Genomic DNA, 27,543 nt, shown 5'->3' with positions numbered 1-27,543 from the left:
GCATTGTGTCTTTCTAAGCTGCCATCACGGCTCTGCGTCTGTATCAATTCTGTCAAATCTGCATTGATGCAATTATTGCCATGTCGTCTTTTTGAGACAAGGTCTAGTAACCGTATCATAGCAGTTTAGAAAATGTTTGAAAAGCTCTCAGCCTGCCATTAGGTTGACTGAAAGTTAGACTGAGACAGCATTTCCAGCATGGAGACCACCATCGATGGGACTCCAGCGCCCCCTGCAGGAACAGACGAGTGACCTCACTCAGGCCTCGTATATTAATGTTTACAGTCGATCAGTCAGGGCTGATTTGACCCTCTTTACGAACAAATCTAAACGTTTAAATCTCATCAAGACGTGTTTCATAAATCAGCGAAGCACCTGGCACAGTTTTTTCCTTCTCCTCATATACGCTGACATTTCTGTTTTCCAGTCATCATCTTTTAACTTTAGTATTCACATGTTGAATGGAGGTTAGTGTGTCACAGTCATTGTACAATTGTACAATTTTGATGCAGTAAAGTGGAGTTCACGCTCGTTATCAGCTAATTCAGTGGTAAAAAAAACATATTGTGTTTGTTTTAGATTCAGGAGAAACTTGTTGCAAATAGCTGTAAGTAAAAACCAAAGTTTTCTTGATAATAGTTTATTCATAACTTTTCATACATCCAACAATTTTATTGCACATCACATTTTTTTTTCATATTATGCAGCCTTAAGAGTAACAGACGTATAGTTCAATAAAGTTATGATTTATATTGAAGCCCATAAAACTCATTACATTTATAATACATTTATTATGCATTTATTATTTGGTATAACTTCCTGTTTTGTTTTTTATCCCAGACAGAAAAGATATCACACTGCCAGTTTTTTCAATCAGTCAGCCTTTAGATGGCGCCACCCTTGAAGATTTTTGCCCATTTGCTCGTTCACCACGGTCAGGGGGGCGCGTCTTGATTTAAGGTCTGCCGTATCTGATAACTGCTCCCGAACAAGTCGGAGCCTCCCTGCTCTGGAATCATAAATATCAAACATGTCTGATATTTATGATTCCTGGTCTGCCGAAAACCTAAAGCAGCCAATGAGGAGAGCTGGGAATCTTTGGGTGTCTCACGATTCTGGATTCATTGATTTGTGGATTCGAAGTCTATTTATGAATGAGTACATACTTCAGGATCTACTCCAGTCATCTGTGAGACTGGCTGAACTTCTTGATTCTCCATTTGGCGTTCTACTGAGTTAAAGAGCTAGCATTAGCATTAGCACTGAGCAGGGAGTGACTGATTAGCCCAAATGAAATTAAAAAATAAAATAGATTTTTGGACGTTTTGGATCGATTTTAAATCTCAGAAAAGAAGAATCTCGATTTTTACATAAATCGATTTTCTTTCCCACCTCTAATGAGAGCGAGCAGACTTGGAACCGTCACCAACCGGGTTTTGTGTACTCTGACAACAAACCCTCAACTTGCAAATTAAATAAAGCTGCTCATAATCTATCTTCCCAGCCAAGATCACATCCGTATAGTTTTTCAGTTTTCCCCTGTAAATGCGGCAGGAGAGCCAGCGAACGATGTCAATCCTCATGTTTGTTTAAAATCAGTCGTTTCTACAAACAGCAGGTGTGGTCTCCTGTTCTTGCCAAGTCGTCTCGTGTGTGCGTTCAGAAGACTCTAATATTAAAAATAATCTGAAGCTGTCCTCATGTTTTTGGTCTCCAACATTTTTAAAATCGGTTTATTTTTGAGAATCGTCTTGTGTGTGGCCAGCTTTAACCAAAACTCTTCAGACCCAAATGTTGTTGTTTTTTGTACCAGGCTGTGAATCTGATTATTTCTGCTGTCAGAATGGGCATTTCACCATGAGTGTGTGTGTGTGTGTGACTTCTGCTGACAGCCCCAAGTGGAAACTTGAGGAACTGCGGCGTATTTCACTTCCGTATTGCCTAACTTTCAGTCAACCTAACGATAGAAATATAAATGTAAAACATTTTTTTTTAACCTTTGAGTGCAACGACAAAAAACAGGTGACACTGAGGAGTATTGGCCCTTAGGACGCTGATTTTTAAAAATGAAGAACTCAGGTTCAGGTTCAGGTTACTTTGTTTGTACCCGCAGGTAAATTTGGTTGCAGGGAGAGTCACTTAGTACAACACAGACAAAACATAAAACATACAAAGTGTCTGAACTAATATATGAGCTGTATTGGTTTGAAAAGACGCTGCCAGCACTTAAAAAACCCTGTTGGTGGACCCAGGCCCTTATGAGCCACTTCGACCTTAACAACCCGTTTCTGGTCATTTCATGTTTGTCCATGAAGATTTCTAGTCTACGTACTTTTAAAACTGTTCACATGAAGTTTCTAGATATCAGTTTGGGGTTCCACAGGGCAAACTTTTGTTTTAAACCTCATGCGTGTTACTTGGAGGACTTTGAATAATTGAAGAGATGGAGTGAGAGCCAGGAGTTTTGCTAAGCTTAAGCTTTACTTTATTTTTGGGACATACCTTCTTTTTGTTGATGTAGGTTCTGAATGGTTACTGGATGGTGACTTTACAAAACAGATACCTTTTCAGGTACCTCCTGAAGGTGTTGTCTCGTATGCCGTAAATAATCGGACTAATGGACCTGGGCAGGATTTGTACAATAATATAACAAGCAAAGAGACTGTCTGTATAATTCCGAGGAAACCTTTTGCCTAGAAAAGATAATAATGGAGGGCCGATGTATTTTGCCATTCCCAGCAGCAGCTGGAACCCGTGCAGCAGGATGGTATTTCTGGCCTTGTTAGCACCTTTGCTCGCTGCTTTAGCCGTGAACAGGATCTTAAAGTAAGTGAAGAAGATAGTGATCCAAACTGTAACGAGAAGCACTGAATGGATGACGTCTCGCTTCTTGATTATGAGCGGATTTGGAAAGGCTGTTTCTCTGAGGCAGAACACCTGGGAGCCGAAGAAGTCCAGCGGCTCGGTGGCCAATGTGATGAAGAGATCAGGAAGTACGGACAACACGCTTGTAAACCAGATCAAACCGATCAGCACCAACGTTCTCCTGACGGTGCAGATCTGCACGTGGCGCAGCGGCATGCAGATGGCGATGTAGCACTCCACCGCCATGCAGGCCAGGTTGAGAGGCGTGTTCTCGGTGGCAAAGAGAGCCAGCAGGATTATGACCCAACAGACGGGGACATGCACACTGTGGATGGTGTAGCTGATGATGAACAGGGTTATAGTCAGCGTCACCTGGATCATGTCGTTGACCACCAGGTGAATGAAGAGGATGTACCGAGAGTTTCTGTAGAAGATCTGAGGGAGGGAAGCAAAACACATCTGTGAAGGTTTTCAGTCTTCATGGTAGATCATAGTTACATCCAAAAGGCAACAGGACCTGGTTGAGAGACTTGGTTCAAGATTCAACCAGGTCCAGTTACCTTTTGGATTTAGCTTTGAATAACTAAACATGAGTTATAGAACAGTTATAAAAGAAACAGCTGTACCACCTAGCGTTTTTGTCCAGAGCACCAGCGTCTTTGTTCAATTTTTTTCAATGAGTAGAGAGTGTTCAGAGCAGCAGATGGCCGACAGGAGTTTCTGTACGGCTGCTCCAAAGGCTATAGTTGAAAATCTTTAAACTTTTCAGAAAGACAGCGTTGACATCACCGGTGCTCTGTTCCAAATGTGTCTGATCGGGAAATAAACAATTTAAAATAAAAAAGCATGAAGTAAAAAGTAACGAAGCAGTGTCGGCCATACAGCGGCCGTTGTCAACAGACTGTCATGGAGACCTGGTGTTTGCTGAAGGTGTGGAAGAGGCAGGCATTGATGTAGTTGATGGAGATCCCGAGACACACGACGATCACATTCTTGGTCACAGCTGTAGAGAGGGAGTCTTGATACCAAACGACCACGGTTGTGTTGGCCACTAAGCTGTTCATCTCTAATATGAAAAAGTAATTTCTACAAAGGAGAAAGCATCATATTAGTTAAATGATATTTGTCATCAAAATGATAACAGAATACAGTAAATAATCTGATCTAAAGGAAAACAAGTTAAAGGAGCTATAACTCTGACACGTAGTGTTTAAAATGGACAAAGTGGACACTGAAGCTTCAGTGTTTATCCAGCTCTGCATGGGTCTGTAAACCTTTCTGTGTTCTAACCTCTCTCCATTTTTCAAAAGCATCTCCAATATTGATCCTAGTTTGAGCACGTTTCTGCTCGTGGAGCTTATTAGAAACATGCAGAGGCTTTTTAGGTCGGGTACAATCACTTCTATCTGAACCACTTCTCTTGACCGCTTCCATCACTGCAACACCTGTTGACCTGATAACTGCTCTCATATCTGACAAACCGAGGGGGTGCCTTAAAACCACCTATCTTCTCTGGTCCAAACAAATCCAGAGCATTCAGGAGCAGAATCTAAAGTTAGAAGGAGGACATACTGGCTGCTGCATTGTTGTCAGAGAAGTCAGCACTTCAACATAGCATGTTTCCTTAATGTCTGATCATATAGTAAGCTCACTTTATCATTTCACTCTCTACACATCTTACTGATTGGACCTTAAATGTTAATAATAGGACAATTTAACAGCACCTATTTCAGGAAATGTGCTTTTAAGGAAACATTGAAAACTTTCAGAATACCAGAACTATAACAACAGAACTTAACTATTATCTAAAAGTATAGTAATCTACAAATAACAAACCTACTATTTTCATTTCAACATAAAGAACTCTGAGTAATGGACATTCACCAGATGTTTGGTTTTCTAACAGAACATCTCAGAGAAGATGTCCTCCACTCAGAGAAACCTACGAGCAGGTCTTTATTTCTGTCACAAGCAGACGTGTGAACGAGGACACAATCCCCTCTTCACTTAGTCCTCGTCTTATTAACATCAAAAAAACATCAACAGAGAAGTGTGCACGTCCGTGTTTCATGACAGTAAAGAGGTCCACGTGCCTCTATGAAACATGTTAGCAGGACTTAAATGTGAGGTTTTATCTTGATGGTGTTTGTTAAACATACTGGTGAACAACCTGTGCTGAATGTAAAGAGCTTAAAGCCTGACTCAACAAATATAATGTGTGAATGTTTACATACAGCAGCTCAATGTTCTCATGAAGGCTGGTTTACTATTTCATATCAGACAGCAAGGTCTACTCATGCATATAAAATGACCTTTTTCTACATGGTAGCATCAAAATCTTTGAATAAAGCTCAGAATCTGCTATTGAAAGAAAAAACATCAGTGCACATTTCCCCTCCTCAGGCCAGCTGTCAATCACAACCTGATGGTGAGATGAAGTTTATACAGATTCATTCTGCAAAGAGAAACTCGCCTCAGAGCATCGAGCTGTAATAAAGACACACAGATCATACACGTAGCTACAAGAAGAGATACCAACGCATCGGGAATCATTGATTAAAAAAAAAGGTGACAGAAAAATGTAAATCACTCAGTCAGACAATCAAGTTGTTAAAGTCTTTCATCAACAGCAAACACGTTCGTTTAAACCAATTCTTCAGTTTGAAGAGAAGGATGTTGGAGCAATTGGACAAACTGTTTAGATAAAATATGAATCACATTTGACAGAAAGAAGATTCATGAAAAATCTGCAAAATGTTTAAGTCAGACTATGAGAAGTTTGAAAGATGAACAACATGAGAGCAGAGAAGAGAAGTTGGTTCTTACCTAGTTCATACAATAAGACGAGTACGTCAAGAGTATGGCTTCAGTAAGTGTCTGACTTTATATATGGTGTCTTACCATCCACTGTGAATATTACTGGATGAAGCCTGAGTGAGGTCACCCGTCTGTTCCTGCAGCGGGCGCTGGAGTCCCATCGATGGCGGCCTCCATGTTGGAAATGCTGTCTCAGTCTAACTTTCAGTCAACCCAACGACCACTGTTACACCGCGCCCACCTGTCAATCAGGTTAGCTACACACCTAACTATGGATAACACACATCATTCGTTTAATCAAAACTACATTGGCTGGGAAGTGCAAAACAAAATTACAAAGTGTAAAACACTTAAACAAAGTTTGAGACAAATTGACATTTTATAAAACAAAATTACAAAATCAAAACAGTTTTACAGAGGACAAAAAAATTTACAAGATGTGAAACACTTTTACAATATGTGAGACAAATTTACACTTTTACTTGTCCCCAAACAAATTTACAAATGACAAAATCTTGACGGAAAGGGAATGTACCAAATGCCAGAAGTGCATATCTCGTCCTTCCGTCTCATAGGTGTCCTTCAAAAGTTCGAGAGACTGTCCAAATGAAAAGCAAAACTGACTAATCTGGCTCAAATGAGTTCCACAAAACAGGCAAAACACCTTTCCGTCATCGCAAACTCCGTTATCACTCCAGATCACTGCTGGTTGAGTTTTTCCGCCAAAACAAACAAAATGACCCCTCGCTCGAACGCTACCGCTATGGAGAAAGTCAACGGGATTTTTACTTCCGGATCCACAATATTGAGCTCTACTTGGAGTTCATTTTCTAACACTTGCTCTGTTTGTAACCTGTTTGTAACCTGTAACAAGGCCCACCGCAGACTCGTGTGATGAACGTGACTTGCTGAATAAAGAAGGCAGGGCCGAGCCAACGGTAGACAGCAAGGGTCAATCGAAGTAGCATTAAACAATGATTGACAGTCGCACGCAGCAACGTGCAGTCTAAACATAACATGGTCATCACAATATGTTTATTACTGATCAGGCCAACCGCCAGAGCCACCCTGCCTTTACTCGCAAAACGATAGTTTGACAAGCGTCAGGCGAGTGGCGGGTGCTAGTGTTCGACCCCGATGCAGCGATCCATCTTTTTAAAGGGATACTTCACCCATTTGCATTAAGCTTTGTATCATTAGAAACCTGGTAGTATTTTTGAATGTTCGTGCATCCTGCCCTCATTTTCCCCTGAGATGGGCGAGACGGTTGCTGCCGACTTGTGTTTCGGCTGCTGCGTCCTCTGGTCGCCGCTGGCCACCAGGGCTGTTGCGACAGAAGAACGGCCTGTCGGCAGCAACCGTCTCTGGGCTATATTGCAGACGAGGAGCCCGGGCCGGCTCTAGCTGGGGCGGCCAAAAGACACTTTCTGCCTTTCCTCGGCCAAGAAGGCACCAACTTCAAGATTTATTTCTACTACATATATGACCCAATGTCAATACAGATTCATGTTTCAACGGGTGAAGTATCCCTTTAAGTTCTGATACTAATCGGACACCTTGGTTTCCGGTTTGGGTAACATCACAGAGTGACCATCAGATATCAGTGATAAATGTGTGAACCGCTTCATTGAGTCTGCCGGCCATCTTTGTTTGGTGGAACTCATCGGTCCACCTCCAGAAAATACACGACTAAGCGCTCTGCGGGAGTGAAGTTCTGACTGATCTAAAAAACAGAGCAGGAGTGTTTTTATTGAGTGAAGAGAATATAAAAACAAGAACATGAAGAAGAAGTCAAGAACACTTTGTGATTCTTTTTTTAGGTTTTATGATCATTTGCCCCAACGCTTACTGTGTGCTCACTTTACACAACAGATACGTCTTCAGATACTTTCTGAAGGCCTTGTCTCGTACGCCATAAATTATGGGACTAATGGCGCGTGGAAGGATGTGTATGATGATGTAACAAGCGAACAGGGAGTCTAAAAAGGTCTTGGGGAACCATTGCAACAGAGCGGTCATTAACAGAGGCTCTGCATACGTGGCCATACACAGCAGCAGCTGGAAGCCGTGGAGGACAATGGTGTTTCTGGCCTTCTTGGCGTCTTTGCTCGCCGCTTTAGCCGTAAACAGGATTCTGAAGTACGTGTAGAAAATGACGAGCCAAACGATGACCAGATACATGACATAAGTGACGTCTCTCTTCTTGATGATGTGCGGATTTGGAAAGGCTGTTTCTCTGAGGCAGAACACCCGGGAGCTGAAGAAGTCCAGCGGCTCGGTGGCCAACGTGATGAAGAGATCAGGAAGGACCGACAACATGCTCGTAATCCAGATCAAACCGATCAGCACCAACGTTCTCCTGACGGTGCAGATCTGCACGTGGCGAAGCGGCATGCAAATGGCGATGTAGCACTCCACCGCCATGCAGGCCAGGTTGAGAGGCGTGTTCTCGGTGGCAAAGAGAGCCAGCAGGATCAAGACGCTACACACGGAGACATTTATCTTGTAGAGGGTGTAGCTGATGATGAACAGGAGGACGGTCAATGTCATCTGGATCATGTCGTTGACCACCAGGTGAAAGAACAGGATGTACCGAGGATTCATGTAGAAAATCTAAAGAGGAACACACGGAGGGGAAACATGGAGGGGGATGATGTCAGAGTTTAAAGAAAACTCCAACAGTCATTTATTGGACCAACAGGTGTTATAAACTGAGTTTGTTGATTTTAATCTCAATGTTTAAACATCTCAGTGGTGGATTTAATGATTTGGAGGCCCCCAGATAAGGACTACTATGAGACTTCCTCCTCCTCCTCCTGTAACTATCGAGTTGATGATATTTTGTATCTTTTTAAGTTGATCAGAATGTAAATGAAGTTCTGTGTCAGTGTTTTTGTTCCCCATTTTCAGTAAACAAATCCAAAGAACACAACCGAGTTTTAATCTTTTGGTTACGGTAAATATTATGTTAGTAAACAATTTATTAAGCTATGTGGATTAGTTTATCAGAGATCGTCTGAAGCATAACGGTAGTGACGTCACAATCATCCGACCGTGGTGTAGTTAGCTTTAGCATAACGTTAGCTTTTTACTTCTGTCGGCCGCATTAACGCTTCAAACATCATAAAAATGGCGTTCATCTGTGAAGATTATCCTGCTGAACAAAATGCCTACGCTTCAGAAACGTGTGTTTACCACAGAGATTATTTTCTGTAATGATCCAAAATCTGATGAAAAAATCCCATAGGAGAATTTTCGTTAGACCCCATGGTGATGCTACTTCAGGGTTGGCCTACAAAAATACGTCATATGGTTTGTTCTCTATTGGGAACAATTTGATTATAGACTCTGATGCAAAGAAAAAAAATACCAGGTGGTCACGGGGCCTAAATAATCACAGCCAGCAGTACTCAATATCTCAGGGGAAGTCGACAATCTGGCAGTAGATTCACAATCATATTCTAAATCTAAATGTTTGTGGCTCTCGCCAACAGAGGTCGGTGTCCCGGGCGATCGTTCATGACCAATGACCTGAGGCTATTTTGGGCACGAGGCCCCAGCCAGGAATTTTCCAACCTTTGCCTCTTTGTAAAACCGCCTTTGTTCCTTCTGTTGTAAATATTGGCGGTGTTCCTACTTCCTAATACTTTGCTCCCCTTGTGAATGTTAATTGAGGGGACAAAACATTCGGGACAACTTCCAGTTTAAAGCTCTCCAGTCCAACACCAAATTGGACATCAAATTGCCCCTCGGGGATAATAAAGATACCTTGAACCTTGAACACCACCATCGCCCACTACGACAGAATGATTTCTTTGGTTAAAGTGTTAATCGTGTTATAGTACAATGTGAAGAACGTCGTACCTGGTGTTTGCGGAAGGTGTGTATGAGTCCTACATGGATGTAGTTGAGCGAGATGCTGAGGACGACCACGATCACATTCTTGGCCACGGCTTTGGTGAGGGAGTCTCGGTACTCGATAACCACGGTCACATTAGTCACAGACGACACGTTCATCTCTCAGGTCTGATAAAACAGGACACATCAGAGTTAACCTTGATGATGAAGTATCCAGTCACGTTTATGACGTCTCGTTCTCCAACACGTGGAGTCCTCAAATGAAACATGTCTGACACCAGAATCTTTAACTTTACTACAAAACTACCATACCTGTTTGGATGCCATGGCAACAAAAAGACAGCTGATATTCTGTAATTTCTTGTTTCTTCAATTTGTGCTCTCTCTCGTGAAAATCTGATGTTGTGTAAAAGCTGATACTCTCCCATCCATCCATCAACAAAACCACATTTACCAGTACAGGGTCGCGGGGGTCAGGAGTCGATCCCAGCGGTCACTGGACGAGAGGCGGGGTTACACCGTGGACTGTTCACCAGCCAATCACAGGGCTGACATAAAGAGACAGACAACCAGCCACACTCATTCACACCTACGGACAATTTAGAGTCAGCAGTTAACCTAACGAGCATGTCTTTGGACTGTGGGAGGAAGCCGGAGTACCCGGAGAGAACGGGGAGAACATGCAGACTCCACTCCCTGGGATTGAACCAGGAACCTCCTCAGGGCTAGACCCTGCACCAGCATCAATCAATCAATCAAACTTTATTTGTATAGCACTTTTCATACAACAAATGTATCCCAAAGTGCTTTACATCAAGCATCTCCCATCTCATTTTTATCCCATCTCTCCCCATCACTTTTCCAAGCCCGGTGCAGTCTAGACCTGTGAAGGCTGTTTCGTCATGAGCCGGGGATCCAGCTGAAGATTTCTGCCTTTTAATAAGGCAGTTTTTTCTTACCACTGTAACTTTTGCTGCTTTGCTAAAGTGCTCATGATGGATATAGCTATAAACTTTGTAATATAGCAATAAGTAAGGTACCTGCTCTTTTGTAATGTTAACAGACAAAGAGTAAGGTATTTTACCTGCTTTTTGTAAAGTGTCTTGAGATAACACTTATGAGTTGACGCTATACAAATAAAAATTGATTGATCAACATAAATCAAACAGCGACAACATGACTCCCTTCCCCCACCCCTAACACACAATCCAAAAACTAAGGTAAAAATAACTAGATAAGAACAGGTACTGAGGAAACGCTATCATTTATTATAAATGACGAAACACAGGAGGTTCAAAATGTAATAAAACTAGATAAAATGAGATTCAGTTAAAAGCTCTACTAAAAAGGTAGGTCTTGAGTTTGCTTTTCAAGCATGCAGCACGATTCTATTGTTCATTAAAATTCAACTCAAACCTTTATTTATTCTTGATAGGACGTCAAGGTTTCCCTCGTTTCAATGCTGTCGATATTACAAGCACATTAAAGTTAGAAAGAAAACAACAAACACTTCAAATCAATCAGAAAACAACTGAGATCAGAGCGCTGATAGACTAGTGGTTATGTTGCACGCCCCATGAACCGAGGCTATAGTTGGTTCATATCCGACTTTCGCTCTTTTCTGCACTTCATCCTCCACTCTCTCTCTTCCCAACATTTCCTCTCTCTTCAGCTGTCCTCTCCAATAAATGTAAAAAGGCTCGAAAAACAACTTAAAAAAAAAAAAACACATGGTGCATCGTAGTCTCACATTTTAATAAACAATCATTAAAGATATTCTCATCAGAAGTTTCACTATTAAAACCGTCATCACAAAACATTCAGAGGTTTGTTCCCGACAAGCGGCTCGTTTTCAAACACACACGAGCACCTGAACGCTTCAAACATCATGAGCTCGCCATCCAGTCACAGATACTCACACTGATGTTCAAACCATCCACATGAATAAGTGAAGAATGATGTAGATGTGAACATGCAGCATGCTGTTAAAAAAAGCAGTAGCTGAGATCAACATAAGATGTGTTGATCTGAAGTTTAGATATTCAGTTGATCTCCTTCAGTAACTTTAACCATTTGTTGTCTGAACTGTGATTTAAACATCAGCACATTTATGAATATGAAGTCAAATATAATCAGCAGTGTTTATAAGAAGTTCATCATCATAAGAAGTTCACATTTAATTAAAAATATGAATCATGTTAGCCACTCTGAAGCAGCACGAGTGTTTATTTTGGACCATCAACCCTCATGTCCTGTTTGTGTTTTATGTTAGACTTTAAAACCAGACAATAAAATAGTTTGTGCACACCCAAGCCAAACACAGCTGCAGGACAAAAATTGTTTAAACCGCAGACTAAAGAGAACGTCCCTCACTCTGTTCATCTCTCAATGAGCGACTTCATGAGGGTCAACGTGTGGATCCAAAGACCCCTGAAGAAGATCTTTACAGCCAAACGTTGCTTCCTCTTTGGGAGCTGAATAGAGTGCAGACCTTTCTGCAGATTTTAGACTTGAACAGACAAAAGTTAAAAGTGTCCTGCCACAGATGAAAGAAGAATCACCTGAAACATTTAGAAGATAAAAACAGAAGTTACACACTCACACACTGTTTGATGTTTCCTTTGTTAATAACACACCGAGCAAGCAGAAGATACACACATCAGACCTTTACACACTATGTGACTGTGGAGGTCTTACCTGAGTCGATGCATTCAGAGCGGAGAGCGCAGCCAAGCTTTATGAGTGTGTGTGTGTGTGTGTGTGTGCGCGTGTGTGCGTGTGCGCGTGCGTGGGTGCTTGCGCTTCACACCATTCTTTAATAAGAAGTATCAAAGTCAGTAGAGCTCAATAGTGTGGTTCCAGAAGTAAAAGTCCTGGATGTTCTCCTTAGTGGATTTGATTATGAGACATGATGTCATAACCATCACAGGTAGACTGACCATGAGCTACCTGAGTGTGAAACGATAGTTTATGCTCCTGTAGGAGACACAAGTTCATCTAATATCTACCCATCTATCTCGTTTCAAGAGAAACATTGTTTATTCACAATATCAGGAATAGAACTACATTACCCACAATCCTTGATACTGGAGTGTCACAGTGACGTCACTGATTGGTGGAAACCTGTTGCTGGTACCAAAGACCCCCTACGATGTGGTGTGTGTGTGCTCCCCGCCTGCTCTACTCCATATCACGCAGCGCTCACCGCGTCCTAACAGGAACGCTCTTCAGCTCTGCTTCACGCTAACATGCTAACAGTTAAACTAGATTACCATGAGAAAACTCAAAGGCCCACTTTTGTGTTCCGACCAGAGACTGTAAATATAAATGTTTGAAGCCTGAGTGGCGTCCCCGTCTGTTCCTGCAGGGGGCGCTGGAGTCCCATGCTGGAAATGCTGTCTCAGTCTAACTTTCAGTCAACCTAACGACAGGCTGAGAGCTGGAGCTGAGGCGGGTTTTAAACCTCCTGACAAACCGTTACACCGCGCCCACCTGTCAATCAGGTCAGCTACACGCCTTATTGTGAATAACTCTTATCCTTCATCAAATCCTCTTTTACTCTCAACGGGCGCTGAGAGTCGGCAGCCTGTTGCAGCAGCTCCGACTCTTTTTTCTTTATTTCGTCTATTTTCTTGCTTTTATTAAGTATTTTTGCACTGTTTCGGTGTTTATTGTTGGACACTGCTGCAGCGTTTTAGTTGCGGTATTACTCGTGGAATTACATGTTTCTTTCGGGACTTTTTTTCTACTGTTAGAATGATCACGTACACTCGTGAGGAACTACTGAGCTTCAGGCATGGAGCCGGTGTTCCTCCTACATGCATCCCTGAGGAGTTATGGAGAGGTGTCCGCCGGGGGAAGACAGCCTGCGCTAAAGTCAGGGAGCGGATCGAGAGAGACAGGAAATTTAAACCATTTCTACCATCGGTCATCATGGGGAACGTCAGGTCACTCGCCAACAAAGCGGACGAACTTACAGCTTTAGTAAACAGCCAGAGTGTCTACAGGGAGTGCAGTTTACTTTGCTTCACGGAGACATGGCTACATGGGAATATACCGGACAGTCACATCGATCTGGCTGGCTTCACGCTGGTACGAGCGGACAGGGGGAGACAGAGCGGTAAGAAGAGAGGAGGAGGTCTTGCTGTCTTTATTAACTCTAAATGGTGTAATCCCGGACGTGTAACTGTGAAGGACTGTGTCTGTACCCCAGACGTTGAAATGCTGGTGATGGGATTACACCCGTACTATCTGCCACAGGAGTTCTCACATGCTATTGCTGTTGCTGTTTATGTCATTTTTATTTAAATGATGTAAATATGTTTGATCTGTTTTTAACTTCTATTTTTATTTTTAATAATTATATTCCCGTCCCCTGTTTTCTGGAGCTGCTGTAATGCACAAATTTCCCCCACGGGGGATCAATAAAGTTTATCTTTATCTTTATCTTTATCTTTACCATCAGCTGTAGCCGCTAGCGCGAGTGACGTCATCCACACTATGATCGCGGGACTACAAACCCAGCATCCCAGCGCCCTCATACTGATCAGCGGGGACTTTAATCATGTCTCTCTCTCCCCTGTCCTGACGAACTTTAAACAGTATGTGCACTGTGCTACAAGAGGGAATAAAACCTAAAACCTAAAAAATAAAATCCTGTATGCCAACGTGAAGGGAGCATACAGCTCTTCTTCTCTCCCCCCTCTTGGGGAATCAGACCACAACCTTATCCACCTTGAGACCACCTACAGGCCCCTGGTGAAGCAGCAGGGGGCCAACACAAGGACTTTGAAGGTTTGGTCTAAGGATACAGAGGAGGCCCTGCAGGAGTGCTTCAATGTCACAGACTGGGAACTGTTTAAGGAGGAATATGGTGATGACATTGAAGGTCTCTCTCATTGTATTACAGACTACATCCGTTTCTGTGAGGACACCATAGTCCCTACCAAAAAGGTCCGCTGCTTCTCAAACAACAAACCATGGATCAATAAAGACATTAAAGCTCTCCTCAACAGAAAGAAGAGGGCCTTCATGACTAGGGATCGTGAGGAGCTCAAGGCTGTCCAAAAGGAGTTAAAGAAGAAGCTGAGAGAGGCCAAGAACAACTCAAAGGAGGTGTGGAATGGCATGAAGCAGATGACATCCCCTGACCCAGTGAGCTCAAATAGTGGGTCTAGGTCTCCCCCCACCACCTCAGCCCCCATTCACACCTCTGCTGGAGACTCTGCTCTTCCTCCCATCAAGGTCCTGACGACCTCCCCCCCCCTCTCTCAGCTCCTCACCAGCAGCTTCAAAGGACAGCCCCCCCTCACCCCCCAGCTCCCTCCCTTCAGGTACCTGCATGACAATAGACAGTTCTCCACACCCCTCCCCCGCTCACTGTCCCACTCTAACTCTTACTACCAGCCAGGTACAAAGAGAACTTTCCAGACTCCACATCAGAAAAGCCAGTGGACCAGACAACATCAGTCCCAGGATCCTCAAGGTGTGTGCTGGGCAGCTTGCAGGAGTCTTTCAGATGAAGGTGCCTGACCTGTGGAAGACCTCCTGCATCGTCCCAATTCCAAAGAAAGGTCGTCCCAGCGCTCTCAATGACTACAGACCTGTGACACTCACGTCACATGTCATGAAGACATTTGAGAGGCTGGTTCTCCAGCACCTGAGGACCCTGCTCACTGCTTTCCAGGATCTGTTGCAGTTTGCATATCAGAGGCACATTGGTGTGGAGGATGCTATCATCTTCCTGACCCACAAAGCCCTGTCACACCTGGAGACGAAGGGAAGCACTGTGAGAGTCATGTTCTTTGACTTCTCCAGTGCTTTCAATACCATCCAGCCCTGCCTCCTGAGAGACAAACTGCTGGATATGCAGCTGCACCCTGTCACCACAGCTTGGATTTTTAACTCCCTCACGGGCTGGCCACAGTATGTAGTGATGGGCAACACAGGAGTACCTCAAGGAACTGTTCTGGCGCCTTTCCTCACTCTCTTCACATCAGACTTCAGGTTTAACTCTGGTTCCTGCCACCTCCAAAAGTTTTCTTACGACTCCTCCATTGTTGGGTGCATCACTGATGACGACGACACTACCCACATGACCTGCTTCATTATTATTATCATTACTAACATTGTTTTATTATTATTATTATAATAATTATTTAGCATCAATATATATATATACATATATACTGTACATTCTATATATTTTTATTATATTAGTCTATATTATATAACATTTCATTATATTACACTATATTGTTCATATTGCACTAATATATTATCCTACATTATATTATATAGCTGCACTCTGCATTACTGTGGTACAACACTGCCTCTCTTCTCTGCTGTTTACATTACTTGCTGCTATTTATCATACCAAGTCACTTTAATCACTTGTCACTTTATCTTGTCATTCTCTGCAAATACTGTCTCAATTCCCTGCATAGTTAACTTCATCATTCATTTTGTACTTGTATATACCCCCTATTTTTTTTTTTTTTTTTTTTTATCTTATCTATTCTGTTTAATGTGTATTTTTGAGCTTTCTTGTCTGTGCTGCTGTAACGCCCGAAATTCCCTTCTGGGGATCAATAAAGTATTATCCTATCCAAATCAAAACTGATGAGTCATCAAAACATTCACCCCCTGTACAGTGTGTGTCCATCCAGACATGAGCTAATCACACCTATTTGGTTTTTTGAACCAGGCTGTAAACATGTTCATCTCTGCTGTAAAAACAGGCTTTTTACAATGGGTGTGTATGTGACTTCCTGTGCTTCTGCAGCCAGCCTCTAGTGGACACTCCAGGAACTGCAGGATGTTACACTTCAGGATTGGCTTCACTTTTAAACACCTAACTGAAAAGCCCTTCAGCTCTGCTTCATGTGAAGATATGGAACGTAACCATCCTAACAGTTAAACTAAGATCACCATGATAAAACTCAAAGGCCCACTTTTGGGTCCTGACCCACCAGTTGAGAACCCATGGTTAAAGTTGAAGTTCAAGCCTACGTTGGAACTATCTCTTTAATGTAGAGCGTGAACTTCCTCCTTTATTTGACATCAGGTACAAGCTAGGCTACGTCTGAACTTCCACAGAGCTGCTGACACCGGATCATTCATACATCGTGTCCACTGAGTGCTTTTTATCTGAGCGTCTTTTTTCAGTTGTTTTAAATGAGTAGAGAGCGTTCTCAGCTGGAGAAAAGTCACAGCGCCCAGCGTCTTTTTTCAGTTGTTTTAAATGAGTAGAGAGCGTTCTCAGCTGGAGAAAAGTCACAGCGCCCAGCGTCTTTTTTCCGAGCACCTTTTTGGTGCGACTGCTCCGAGCGCTCAAGTTGTAATTCTTTTAACTTTTCAGAAAGGCGCTGTTGACATAACCGGTGCTCTTTTCCAAAAGTTTGATATTCCCTCTTACAAAATTGTGTCTTGTACCCTCGTCGTCCTCGCTCCGTGTCTGATCGGGAAATAAACAATCTCAAATATAGTTTATGCAACACTTGATGCTAGAACTCCTGAACGCACAGTCAGCACTTTTCTGCCTGGAACAAACGCCAGGTGGACACAGGGCCTGATGTCTTTTCTAACTTTGTGGGTTTTCAGGCTCTGAAAGGATGAAGGACAAGATTCAGGCTCTTACTGCTGAATTAGTTTGATTAGAGTCTGTCTTCTTCTTCTTCATTCTTGAACTTTTTTACTCTTGTAAACAACAATAGAAACATCCTCTGTGTCTCAGCCTGACTCTTGAAACAAAACCTCCTCAGACTTTCTTCAGAGCAGTCGCTCATGGTGGACTTTAGGGACCTGCTGACATTTTCACGAGTCCTCGGTGTGTTCAGGAAGTGAACGATGCTGCAGGACAAATGAGCATCTCTCCCATCAGCCCTCATTAGAGTCTGTTAGTAAAGGTCACACACACAGCATCAGAGGGAGTTATTACCCTCGTCTCTCTTCTTTGTCATTAAGATAACCTTTAATAATGATCTGTGAGGACTCAGATCATTACGAGCTGCAGCGTCCTCACAGAGAACAGCTGATCAGAGGTTATAAAACTAAACGCTCTCTGGAGACGTGATCATGATCTAATGACGGTCCCAGAAGAGGACAGCTTCGTTCCTCATGTTTGTACTCTTTTATAAACTTTAACATGAATCAGTGAACTTCACTGACCTCTGAGGAGATGAAAGTTTGATCCTAATGATGACAGACTTTAACGTCAAGTTGAGTTTAGAAACCTTAAAGCTGTGAAGAACATCTTTATTACGAGCTTTATTTCTGGGCTTTGAATACATTTAAGTTTTACAGACAGGACAGTGGATAGAGTCAGAAACCAGGGAGAGAGAGAGAGAGAGAGAGAGGGGGACGACATGCAGGAGAGGAGCCACAGGTCGGATTCAAACCCATGCCACCCTCTCTTGAGGACTTAAGCCTCTGTACATGGAGCACATGCACTAACCGCTAGTCCACTGGCGCCCCTTAGCTTTAATTTTTAACCAAATAAGCAATTAAGACTTTTCTTTTAGATATCTTTAAATAATTAATTCCTTCATTAATGTGCCATCAGATCGTAATCATGTGGCTCCTTTCCTGCATGCACCCTCGCTCCCCGGTTTCTCACTCGATCCACTCTCCTATCTCTAAAATAACGGTATAAAATAGTATGTTTATAAAACACCATGATTGACAGCTCTGTTGACCAATGAGACTCCTCAGAGTAGAGGAGGAGCAGTGAGAGAAAAGGTAAAGAACACAACCTGCTGCAGACTGAACCCACCTGAATGACCTTTGACCTTTTACCAGAATGATAAATGTTTGTTTTTGTGAGAGGAATGCTTTTCTCTCCAAGGAAAAAGGCGGGAAATCCCTGCACTAGACTGCCTGACTACGAGACCACACGCCTGCTGTTAGTAACGATGTTACAGACATGAGATCTCACAGAATCTCACGTGATCAAATGTGACTTCAGATTAGAAACAAACATGGAGGACGATGGGCGTGGTCAGCTGGCGGTGTGGTTTGTCTTCATGAGGCGTTATACAGGTTACTCATGTTGTTGCCATAGTTACACAGGCTGCTCTTCTTCTTCACTGTTCCTCTACGCTGGGGGCTCAGCTGTGTTTGTGAGCGGTAAAAGTGACGTAACATCCGGTTAGCGACACTCACTTCCCGCTCTGCTCGCCTAAAATGGCGCCGTGTTTATCCAGCTCAGAGTCAAAAACAAAGATGAACAAACTGGCGTTGCATCAGCGTCCACAGAGAGGCGTTCAGAAGGTCAGTGTCAGTAATGAGTCTCTGGGTTTGATCCCTGTGGAGCTGATCTTTAATCAGAATCCTCCAGGAGTTTCTCCTATCAGAGGCTTCACTCACCGCCACGTCTCTTTAACCTTTAAAGAAGAACGCCGTCTGTTCCCCCTCCAAGAGGAAAACACACTTCAGTCATCAGGGGACTCATCGGAGCATTCAGAGTTTAGTTTGTAACATGATGACCTCACAAAGAGAAAGTTTACCCACTACAGAAGAAGCATTAGGGCCCCGACAGCGAGAAAACCACATTTCGAGATTAAAGTCGTAATAGTACGAGAATAAAGTTGTCATTTTTTTATGACTAATTTTTGTGGCGTTTTCTTTTTTTTTAAGATGTATTTTTGGGCGTTTTTGTGCCTTTAATGGATAGAGAGTGGATAGAGTCAGAAATGAGAGAGAGAGAGAGTAGGGAATGACATGCAGGAAAGGAGCCACTGGAATTGAACCTGGGCCGCCCACTTTGAGGACTACAACCTCCACACATAGGGCGCACGCACTAACCACTGATCCACCAGCGCCCCTTTTGGGGCTTTTTCTGCCTTTTTTAGAGACAGGAGAGTGGAGGCCTCCAGCACCCCCTAAAGTCGTAAAGATTCAGATTAGGCTATATGGTTAAAAGTAAACTGTCCCTGACTAAGGATTTATCCTAAAATCTGCCGTATCAGACGCACTTTTAATATAAAGTTTCCATTAGGAAATGCGTTGAAATGCTAGAATAAAAAAAAGAAATGTATAAAGGCATTTGCAATCATGAAAAGACAAGAAAAAATACATTTTGACCGAAAAGGTGTAGGCTGAAGCTTTAGCTTATTACACCTACCCTTGTTACAAATCTTATTATTTAAGACACTACTAGTTTGGTTACAAAAAAAAATGAAACAAACAAAAACAAAACAGAAGTTACACAAAAAAATAATCAAACCGACCTTTTATATTTGTTAAACACCATTGCTTTAAACAAAGATTTAAATCTGGAAAGTGATCTATACATTCTTAATTCCATGGCGTAAATATTCCACAAGTTAACCCCTTTTTGTAAGTTAACCCCTAATTGTAATTCCGGGATGAAAAAGATACATTTTCCCATACTCTTTTCCAATTAATGGGCTCCTGCAAGTGCTTTAAATCAAAATTCCAAACCTTGGTCACACCACACCCATTGACGGACCTGAAGTTCCTAATATTGATATGTCGCTAGTTAAAAACATTATTGAATGTATTGTTAAGCTATTGACGCATAGCTGCAATCAATCCCTCCAAACAGGTACAGTATATTTCCCAACAAAATGAAAACAGCAAAAGTCATCCCTATTTAGAAAAATGGAGATAGACATACAATTATAGACCAATCTCTCTGCTTTCCCAGTTCTCAAAAATTTTGGAAAAACTATGGCCCCAAATTATTTATACTGTACATAAATGATATCTGTTGAGTGTCTAAATTGTTAAAATTTGTTTTGTTTGCTGATGACACTAATTTGTATTGCTCCGGGAATAGCTTGGACCAGTATCAATATCAGAGCAATCAGTGGACTTTTTGTTCTAAATTTGTTTGTGATGTCAAGTATTTCCTTTTCATCAACACCACTAATAAAGATGGTGTCAGAGTTTTTATAAACAATATCTTCATCTACTCCCTCTTTATTTGTCGGCTCTACAATAGCATTTGCTAAATTGTATAAAACATTAACAAAATAATGATTTAATTTGTTGGTGATTTTTTTTGTTGTATTTATCATTGTGTTGTTATCTTTTACAAAGTAAATAGGGCTATCTGCTTTTTCAGTTTTTAATGATACTGTTTAGCACTCTCCATGTTCCTTGTATGTTATTCTTATTCTGCTCCAATAACTTATAATAATGCTCTTTCTTGCTAGATCTCATGATGCTAATTAATTTATTTTTATAAGTCTTATATTTGTTTTCTAAGTCTTTTGTTCTTTCTTTAAATATCTCTCATATCATACATTTTTCTTTTTGCATGCGTTTTCTATCCCCTTAGTAATCCATGGCTTGTCAGCATAGTTTTGTTTGTTTGTATGTTTTCTTAACAGACCGTTTTTTCCATATAGTGCATTTAGTATGGTCATGAACATCTCATAAGCTTTCTTGGGGTCATCCTCAGCACAAACCTCATTCCAACTTTGTTTCCCTAGGTCCATCTTGAGGGCAGCAATGTAGTCTGGTGTTTTAAGTCTAACAAGTTTGCATGTGATCGACTTGATTTCATTCTGTAGTCAATTTTTTTGGAAAAAAAGCAAAAACAGGAAGGTGGTCACTTATATCATTTATGAGAAGTCCACTTAGTATTGTGCATTCCATTTTATTTGTGAATGTTGTCTATAAATGCTGCAGTTGTAAATATAGTGTTTGGCCACTAGATGACACTCTTTGATCATGCAATGCAATGGACATGTTGAGCTGTACAGGAAGAGAGGACTGCAAAAAATCAGTTTTTAATCTCAGGACCGATCCCCTCATTCCATCGAGGTGTAGGCCGCTTCAGCAGGTTGATTAGCCTGAACACCTGGCTACAATCAGTGTGCTCCTCAAACAACCTTGTTTTTATTGATGACTTCAATATGTTCTGGGAGTGTGCATCCTTTTTTAATAGAGATGGCATCCACCCAAATCCTCAAGGCAATCACGCACTAGCCTCAAACATTTTCTATGCTATCACCTCCGCAAGATGCAAATGACAAATTAACCCTTCTGCACACCTGGACACTAGCGACCGGAACTCTCTCTCCTTACCACTCTCATCATCCAGATGGCTCCCTAGCTCCATCTACTGGTGCATGAAGCCACTTCTTTCCACTAAAATTAGACAGGATCTAGATTCTCGGTTTTGTAACCAGGATAACTTAGTTCTAATTAAACCAAAACCATTGCTATCTGCTAGTGGGCCCTCCTGTGACTCTGAGCAAGTTTTATTTAACCCACAGACTTTTAAGTCAAGAAATGGCTTAGGTTTTATGCATTTAAATATTAGATGTCTTTGTGCTCAGTTTAAATTAGACCATCTGAAAACTCTTGTATCACAAACTGACCCAGATATCCTTGTACTGACAGAAACTTGGCTTAAAAAGAGTATCCATGATTCGGAAGTTGCAATAAATAATTACAATTTGTACAGAAAAGACAGAGAGGGACGAGGAGGTGGCGTGGCTATATATGTAAATGACTTTATATCTGTTACTGTTTTAAATGCCGTCTCTATACCTCACTCATTTGAATGTATTGCTCTACAAATTCAAATCTCTTGTAACAGATCATTGACTGTGCTAGGTGTATATAGACAAATTCAACAACTACCGGCCAATCTCCAAACTGTCCAGCCTCTCTAAAATCCTGGAGACATTAGTCAACAATGTCATTCCTTTCAAGAAATTCTATATTAAGTCCTCACCAGTCTGGGTTCAGAAAAAAACACAGCACCACATCAGCAATTACCTTTGTCATAAATAATATTGTATCTGCTGTTGATCAAGGGAAATACTGTGCTGCCCTCTGTGTTGATTTAACTAAAGCGTTTGACACTGTTGATCACACCATACTCCTGCAGAGGCTACATGATGTTGGTTTTGACAACTCCTCATTTAAATGGTTCCAGAATTATCTGTCTAATAGATTGCAATGTGTGACTGTACAATCTGATCACTCTGAATACTTACCACTATCAAAAGGGGTTCCACAAGGTTCTGTATTGGGTCCTGTGCTGTTCACGATCTATATGTTAATAATATTGCTTCTGTATTTACAAATTGTAAGGCCCATCTCTACGCTGACGACACAGTTTTGTATTGTTTTGCTGAGACTGTACACTTAGCAATGGAAACTTTACAAGAAGCACTTCACAAATTACAAAATGCACTCCTTGACTTAAAATTATTACTGAATGCAGACAAAACTAAATACATGCTCTTTACATGAGCCAGAAATACCACAGACAATGAGTTGCATATAACAACTCTGGAAGGTCACAATATTGAAAGAGTACCTCATTATAAATATCTTGGCATCTGGTTGGATCAATCCCTTTCATTTAAATTTCACATTGATACATTAACCACTAAACTACGACAGAAAATTGGATACTTGTACAGAAACAAAATGAACTTCCCTTTAGTGAGTATAAAGTGAATAATTGAAGCCATCTTCCTATCTGTTCTGGACTACGGGGATGTCATTTATAGACATGCTTCTGCCTCCACCCTAAAATCATTAGACACAGTTTATCACTCCACCCTCAGATCACTGGTGACAAATATTCCACTCATCATTGCATCCTGTACGATAAAGTTGGTTGGCCTTCACTAACAGTTAGACGTGAACGGCATTGGCTGCTATTTATTTATAAATCACTTGCGGATAATCTACCAGCATACATCACTTCTTTATTAATCTGGGCTGATAATCAGTATCAGACTCGATCAAGTGACTGGCTAATGTTAACGGTTCCACATGTAAAAACAAACTTTGGGAAAACATCCTTCACCTATTGTGCTGCACACACCTGGAACACAATACAAAACACATTCAAACTCAATACAATGGTTACCATGGGTCAATTTTAAAACTTGATCACAGTTCACTGTACTCATGAAGTGTAAATGTTATTAACTGTAGTTACCTGCTTACTGCTTATTCTTCTTTGTCTTTGTTGTTTTTTGTCTTTTTGTCTCTTATTCGTTTTAATTGTACTCTCGACGTCATAGTAAGTGAGGGTTGCCCTCAATGATTTCTCGAGAATAAATAAAGGTAAAATGAAAATGAAAATGAAAACCCGCCTCAGCTCCAGCTCTCAGCCTGTCGTTAGGTTAACTGAAAGTTAGACTGAGACAGCATTTCCAACATGGAGACCGCCATCGATGGGACTCCAGCGCCCCCCTGCAGGAACAGACGGGGGACTGTTATATCTATAGTCTCTGGTTCAGGACTGATTTGACCCTCTTTACAACCAAATTTCATCGTTGAAATCTCATCAAGACGTGTTGGAGAGGTTGTATGAATCAGTGCAGCGCCTGGCAGTTTTTTCCTTCTCCTCACATACGCTGACATTTCTGTTTTCCATTCATCATCTTTAAACTTTACTATTCACATGTTGAATGGAGGTTAGTGTGTAACAGCCAGGCTCTTAAATCATTTTGATGCAGTAAGATGGAGTTCATGCTCGTTATCAGACAAATTAGTGTAAAAAAAAACCATGTCGTGTTTGTTTTAGATTCAGGAGAAATTTGTTGCAAATAGCTGTAAGTAAATACCAAAGTTTCCTTGATAATAGTTTATTTATCACTTTTCATACATCCAACAATATTATTACACATCACATTTTTTTTTCATATTATGCAGCCTTAAGAGTAACAGACGTAAAGTTCAATGAAGTTGATTTAGCTCATATTGAAGCCCATGAAACTCATTACATTTAATATACATTTATTTATTACATTTATTATTTGGTAGAACTTCCTGTTTTGTTTTTTATCCCAGTCAGAAAAGATATCACACTGCCAGTTTTTTCAATCAGTCAGCCTTTAGATGGTGGCCCCCTTGAAGATTTTGGGCCCATTTGCCTGTTCACCACGGTCAGGGCGGCGCGTTCTGATTTAAGGCCTGCCGTATCCGATCTTTTGAGTGTGTTGTCACTATGATTATATTACTGCTCCCGAACAAGTCGGAGCCTCCCCCCTCTGGAATCATAAATATCAAACATGTCTGATATTTATGATTCCTGGTCGGATTGCCTCAGACGGAAAACCTGAAGCAGCCAATGAGTAGAGCTGGGAATCTTTGGGTGTCTTACGGTTTGATTTCGATTTTCGATTCAAAACGATTCTGGATTCAAAGTCTATTTATGAATGAGTACATACTAGGGGTGTGAACGGTTACACAACGTCATTTTTTTCGTGTACACGGTTAACCGTTTTTTTTTTTTTTTTTATTAAGAAAAAAAGAAAAAAGAGAAAAGTGGACCGCAGTCATGCTATACAACCAATGGAGGGTGCAGCCGCTTTTCAGAAAGATTCCTCCGCATCACTGCTGCCACTCAAAGTTGTCAGACAGATACAATTGTGCTTTATAAAGTAGGCTATATAAGTAACACAGAAAACTTGCCATAGAATTTGTAAAAACAAATACCTGTATGTATTTATTTTAGGCCTATAACAAGGCTATGATAAAACAACTACCATGATGAGTATGAAATCTCTATTTTTTAAAAGGACAAGAGACAAAGGATTTCTGCGTTAGTTTCTTTTCCTCCGCTTAGTAATATGGTCGTAGTCGAATGGGCCTGACCCTGCGCAATCCCCCCTACCCGGATGAAGCGGAATAGGTGCATTTGTGAGTGCAGTAACGTTGTCAAAGTGGAACAGTTGTAGCTTTATTCATCTCTAAATAAATAGTATTTGTTATTTTTGATCAGAGATGATTGAATGTGTGTCTCTAAAACATTTTAAAATAATAAAAAATAATAATAATTAAAAAAAATAATAATAAACGTTTTTCGTTGAACGATTTTTCCTAAACGGTTATGATTTACTCACCGGTTACACGTGTACACGTGCACACCCCTAGTACATACTTCAGGATCTACTCCAGTCATCTGTGAGACTGGCTGAACTTCTTGATTCTCCATTTGGCGTTCTACTGAGTTAAAGAGCTAGCATTAGCATTAGCACTGAGCAGGGAGTGACTGATAAAATAAAATTGATTTTTGGACGTTTTGGATCGATTTTAAATCTCAGAAAAGAAGAATCTCGATTTTTACATAAATCGATTTTCTTTCCCACCTCTAATGAGAGCGAGCAGACTTGGAACCGTCACCAACCGGGTTTTGCGTACTATGACAACAAACCCTCAACTTGCAAATTAAATAAAGCTGCTCATAATCTATCTTCCCAGCCAGGATCACATCCGTATAGTTTTTCAGTTTTCCCCTGTGAATGCTGCAGGAGAGCCAGCTAGCAATGTGGATCGTCCTCCATGTTTGATCATGTAAAATCAGAAGTTTGGTCCCTCGAGTTTCTATGAAGTCGTTTCTACAAACAGCAGGTGTGGTCTCCTGTTCTTGCCAAGTCGTCTCGTGTGTGCGTTCAGAAGACTCTAATATTAAAAATAATCTGAAGCTGTCCTCATGTTTTTGGTCTCCAACATTTTTAAATCGGTTTATATTTGAGAATCGTCTTGTGTGTGGCCAGCTTTAACCAAAACTCTTCAGACCCATTTGTTGTTGTTTTTTGTACCAGGCTGTGAATCTGATTATTTCTGCTGTCAGAATGGGCATTTCACCATGAGTGTGTGTGTGTGTGACTTCTGCTGACACCCCCAAGTGGAAACTTGAGGAACTGCAGCGTTTTTTACTTCCGTATTGATTTCATTTCTTAACTCTGGATGCTGCCGCTTGGTTTAGCTGCAGTCCAGGGTTTGATGCTTGTTCTCACTGTGCAGAGCAGATACTTAGTTAAATGCTTTCTGAACATCTTGTCTCGTAGGCCGTACACGATGGGACTGATGAACCGGGGAAGGATCTGGATGATGATGTAGAAAACGAAGCCTACATGTACAAAATGTTTAGGAAACCAGTAGATCAGAGACATCTTCATCAGATTGTAAACATATGTGAGAATAGCCAACAGCAGCTGGAAACCATGGAGCAGGATTGTATTCCTGGCCTTCTTTGCATCTCCGTCTGCTCCTTTAGCCGCTGTGAAGATCATCACGTAGGTGTACAAGAGTGTGAGCCAAACACCAATCAGGTAGATCGTGTAGCACACATTCTTCTTTTGCTCATGTACCGGGTGTCTGAACACGTTATTAATCTCACAGAAAATGGCCGAATGAAACACCTGCACAGGTTCAGTTGCCAGAAAGATGAAGACGTCGGGCAGTGTAGTGACGGCACTCAGGGCCCAAATCCCACCAATCAGAGCATATGTTCTTCTGATAGTACACAACTCAGTGTGTCTCAGAGGTAAACAAACAGCGATGTAGCACTCCATCGCCATGACGGCTAAATTTAGCGGAGTGTTGAGAGTGGTGAAGACAGCCATCATTATGATGAGGCAGCAGAGTGAAGCATTAATTCTGTAGAAGATATAACTTAAGACAAACAGGCTTATTGTTGTAGTGAGCTGGATCATATCGTTCACCACCAGGTGGATGAAGAGGATGTAACGGGGATTCACGTTCAGGACCTGAAGCAGAGAAGAAGACGATCGTTGTCACTGAAAACATTTTGTTTTAAAGCTGAAGCTGATTGGTTCAAACACAAACACACTCTGACCTGGTGCTTCCTGAAGGTGTGGATCAGCGCACCGTTGATGTAGTTGATGGTTATGCCCAGAGCTAAAATGATCACATTTTTGGCCACAGCATTGCTGTAAACGTCTGGATAACTCACAGCACCTGTCACGTTACGGACGTTAGATGAGGCGTTCATCGAGTTCATCTGAGGCGTCTGTGGGAGAGAAACAATATTTAAAGGTTTTTATTTCGGTGCATGCTGTAAACCTAAACCTCAAACATAATCTCTGAATTCTGACTTTTTTCTCAGAACCAGAATCTCCAAAAAAAAGTCAGAACCAAAAAATGTTTTTCAGTGGCCCTAATCGTCTTCTGTAAATCAGAAATCCAACATAATGTTTTCTCTTCGGGTCTTCCGTCCATAGAAAGTTACAGAGTCCTTTAAATTACGTACTT

At 41.5% G+C, this 27,543-nt stretch overlaps 3 protein-coding genes across 3 annotated transcripts; all 3 read right to left on the bottom strand.

The window, feature by feature from the left end:
- Window positions 1-2,037: 2,037 nt before the first annotated feature.
- LOC136179364 (odorant receptor 131-2-like) lies at window positions 2,038-3,939 on the bottom strand. Its single transcript, XM_065955538.1, has 2 exons — window positions 3,780-3,939; window positions 2,038-3,300 (listed from the first exon to the last, which is right to left on the bottom strand). The coding sequence occupies exons 1-2, from the start codon at window positions 3,927-3,929 to the stop codon at window positions 2,533-2,535; spliced, it is 918 nt and encodes a 305-aa protein (XP_065811610.1). The 5' UTR covers window positions 3,930-3,939; the 3' UTR covers window positions 2,038-2,532.
- A 3,588-nt stretch (window positions 3,940-7,527) lies between these two features.
- On the bottom strand, window positions 7,528-9,699 carry LOC136179293 (odorant receptor 131-2-like). The gene is made up of 2 exons (XM_065955401.1): window positions 9,547-9,699; window positions 7,528-8,295 (listed from the first exon to the last, which is right to left on the bottom strand). Exons 1-2 carry the CDS (start codon window positions 9,697-9,699, stop codon window positions 7,528-7,530), a joined length of 921 nt encoding a protein of 306 aa, XP_065811473.1.
- Window positions 9,700-26,136: 16,437 nt separating this feature from the next.
- LOC136179363 (odorant receptor 131-2-like) lies at window positions 26,137-27,283 on the bottom strand. Its single transcript, XM_065955537.1, has 2 exons — window positions 27,128-27,283; window positions 26,137-27,038 (listed from the first exon to the last, which is right to left on the bottom strand). Exons 1-2 carry the CDS (start codon window positions 27,281-27,283, stop codon window positions 26,226-26,228), a joined length of 969 nt encoding a protein of 322 aa, XP_065811609.1. The 3' UTR covers window positions 26,137-26,225.
- Between the last annotated feature and the right edge of the window lie 260 nt (window positions 27,284-27,543).

This window comes from Labrus bergylta, chromosome 5, assembly GCF_963930695.1.
Source record: "Labrus bergylta chromosome 5, fLabBer1.1, whole genome shotgun sequence".
Classification (NCBI taxonomy): Eukaryota; Metazoa; Chordata; class Actinopteri; order Labriformes; family Labridae; genus Labrus; species Labrus bergylta.
The sequence above is the reverse complement of the archived record's forward strand: the minus strand, read 5'-3'. Positions and strand labels throughout refer to the sequence as shown.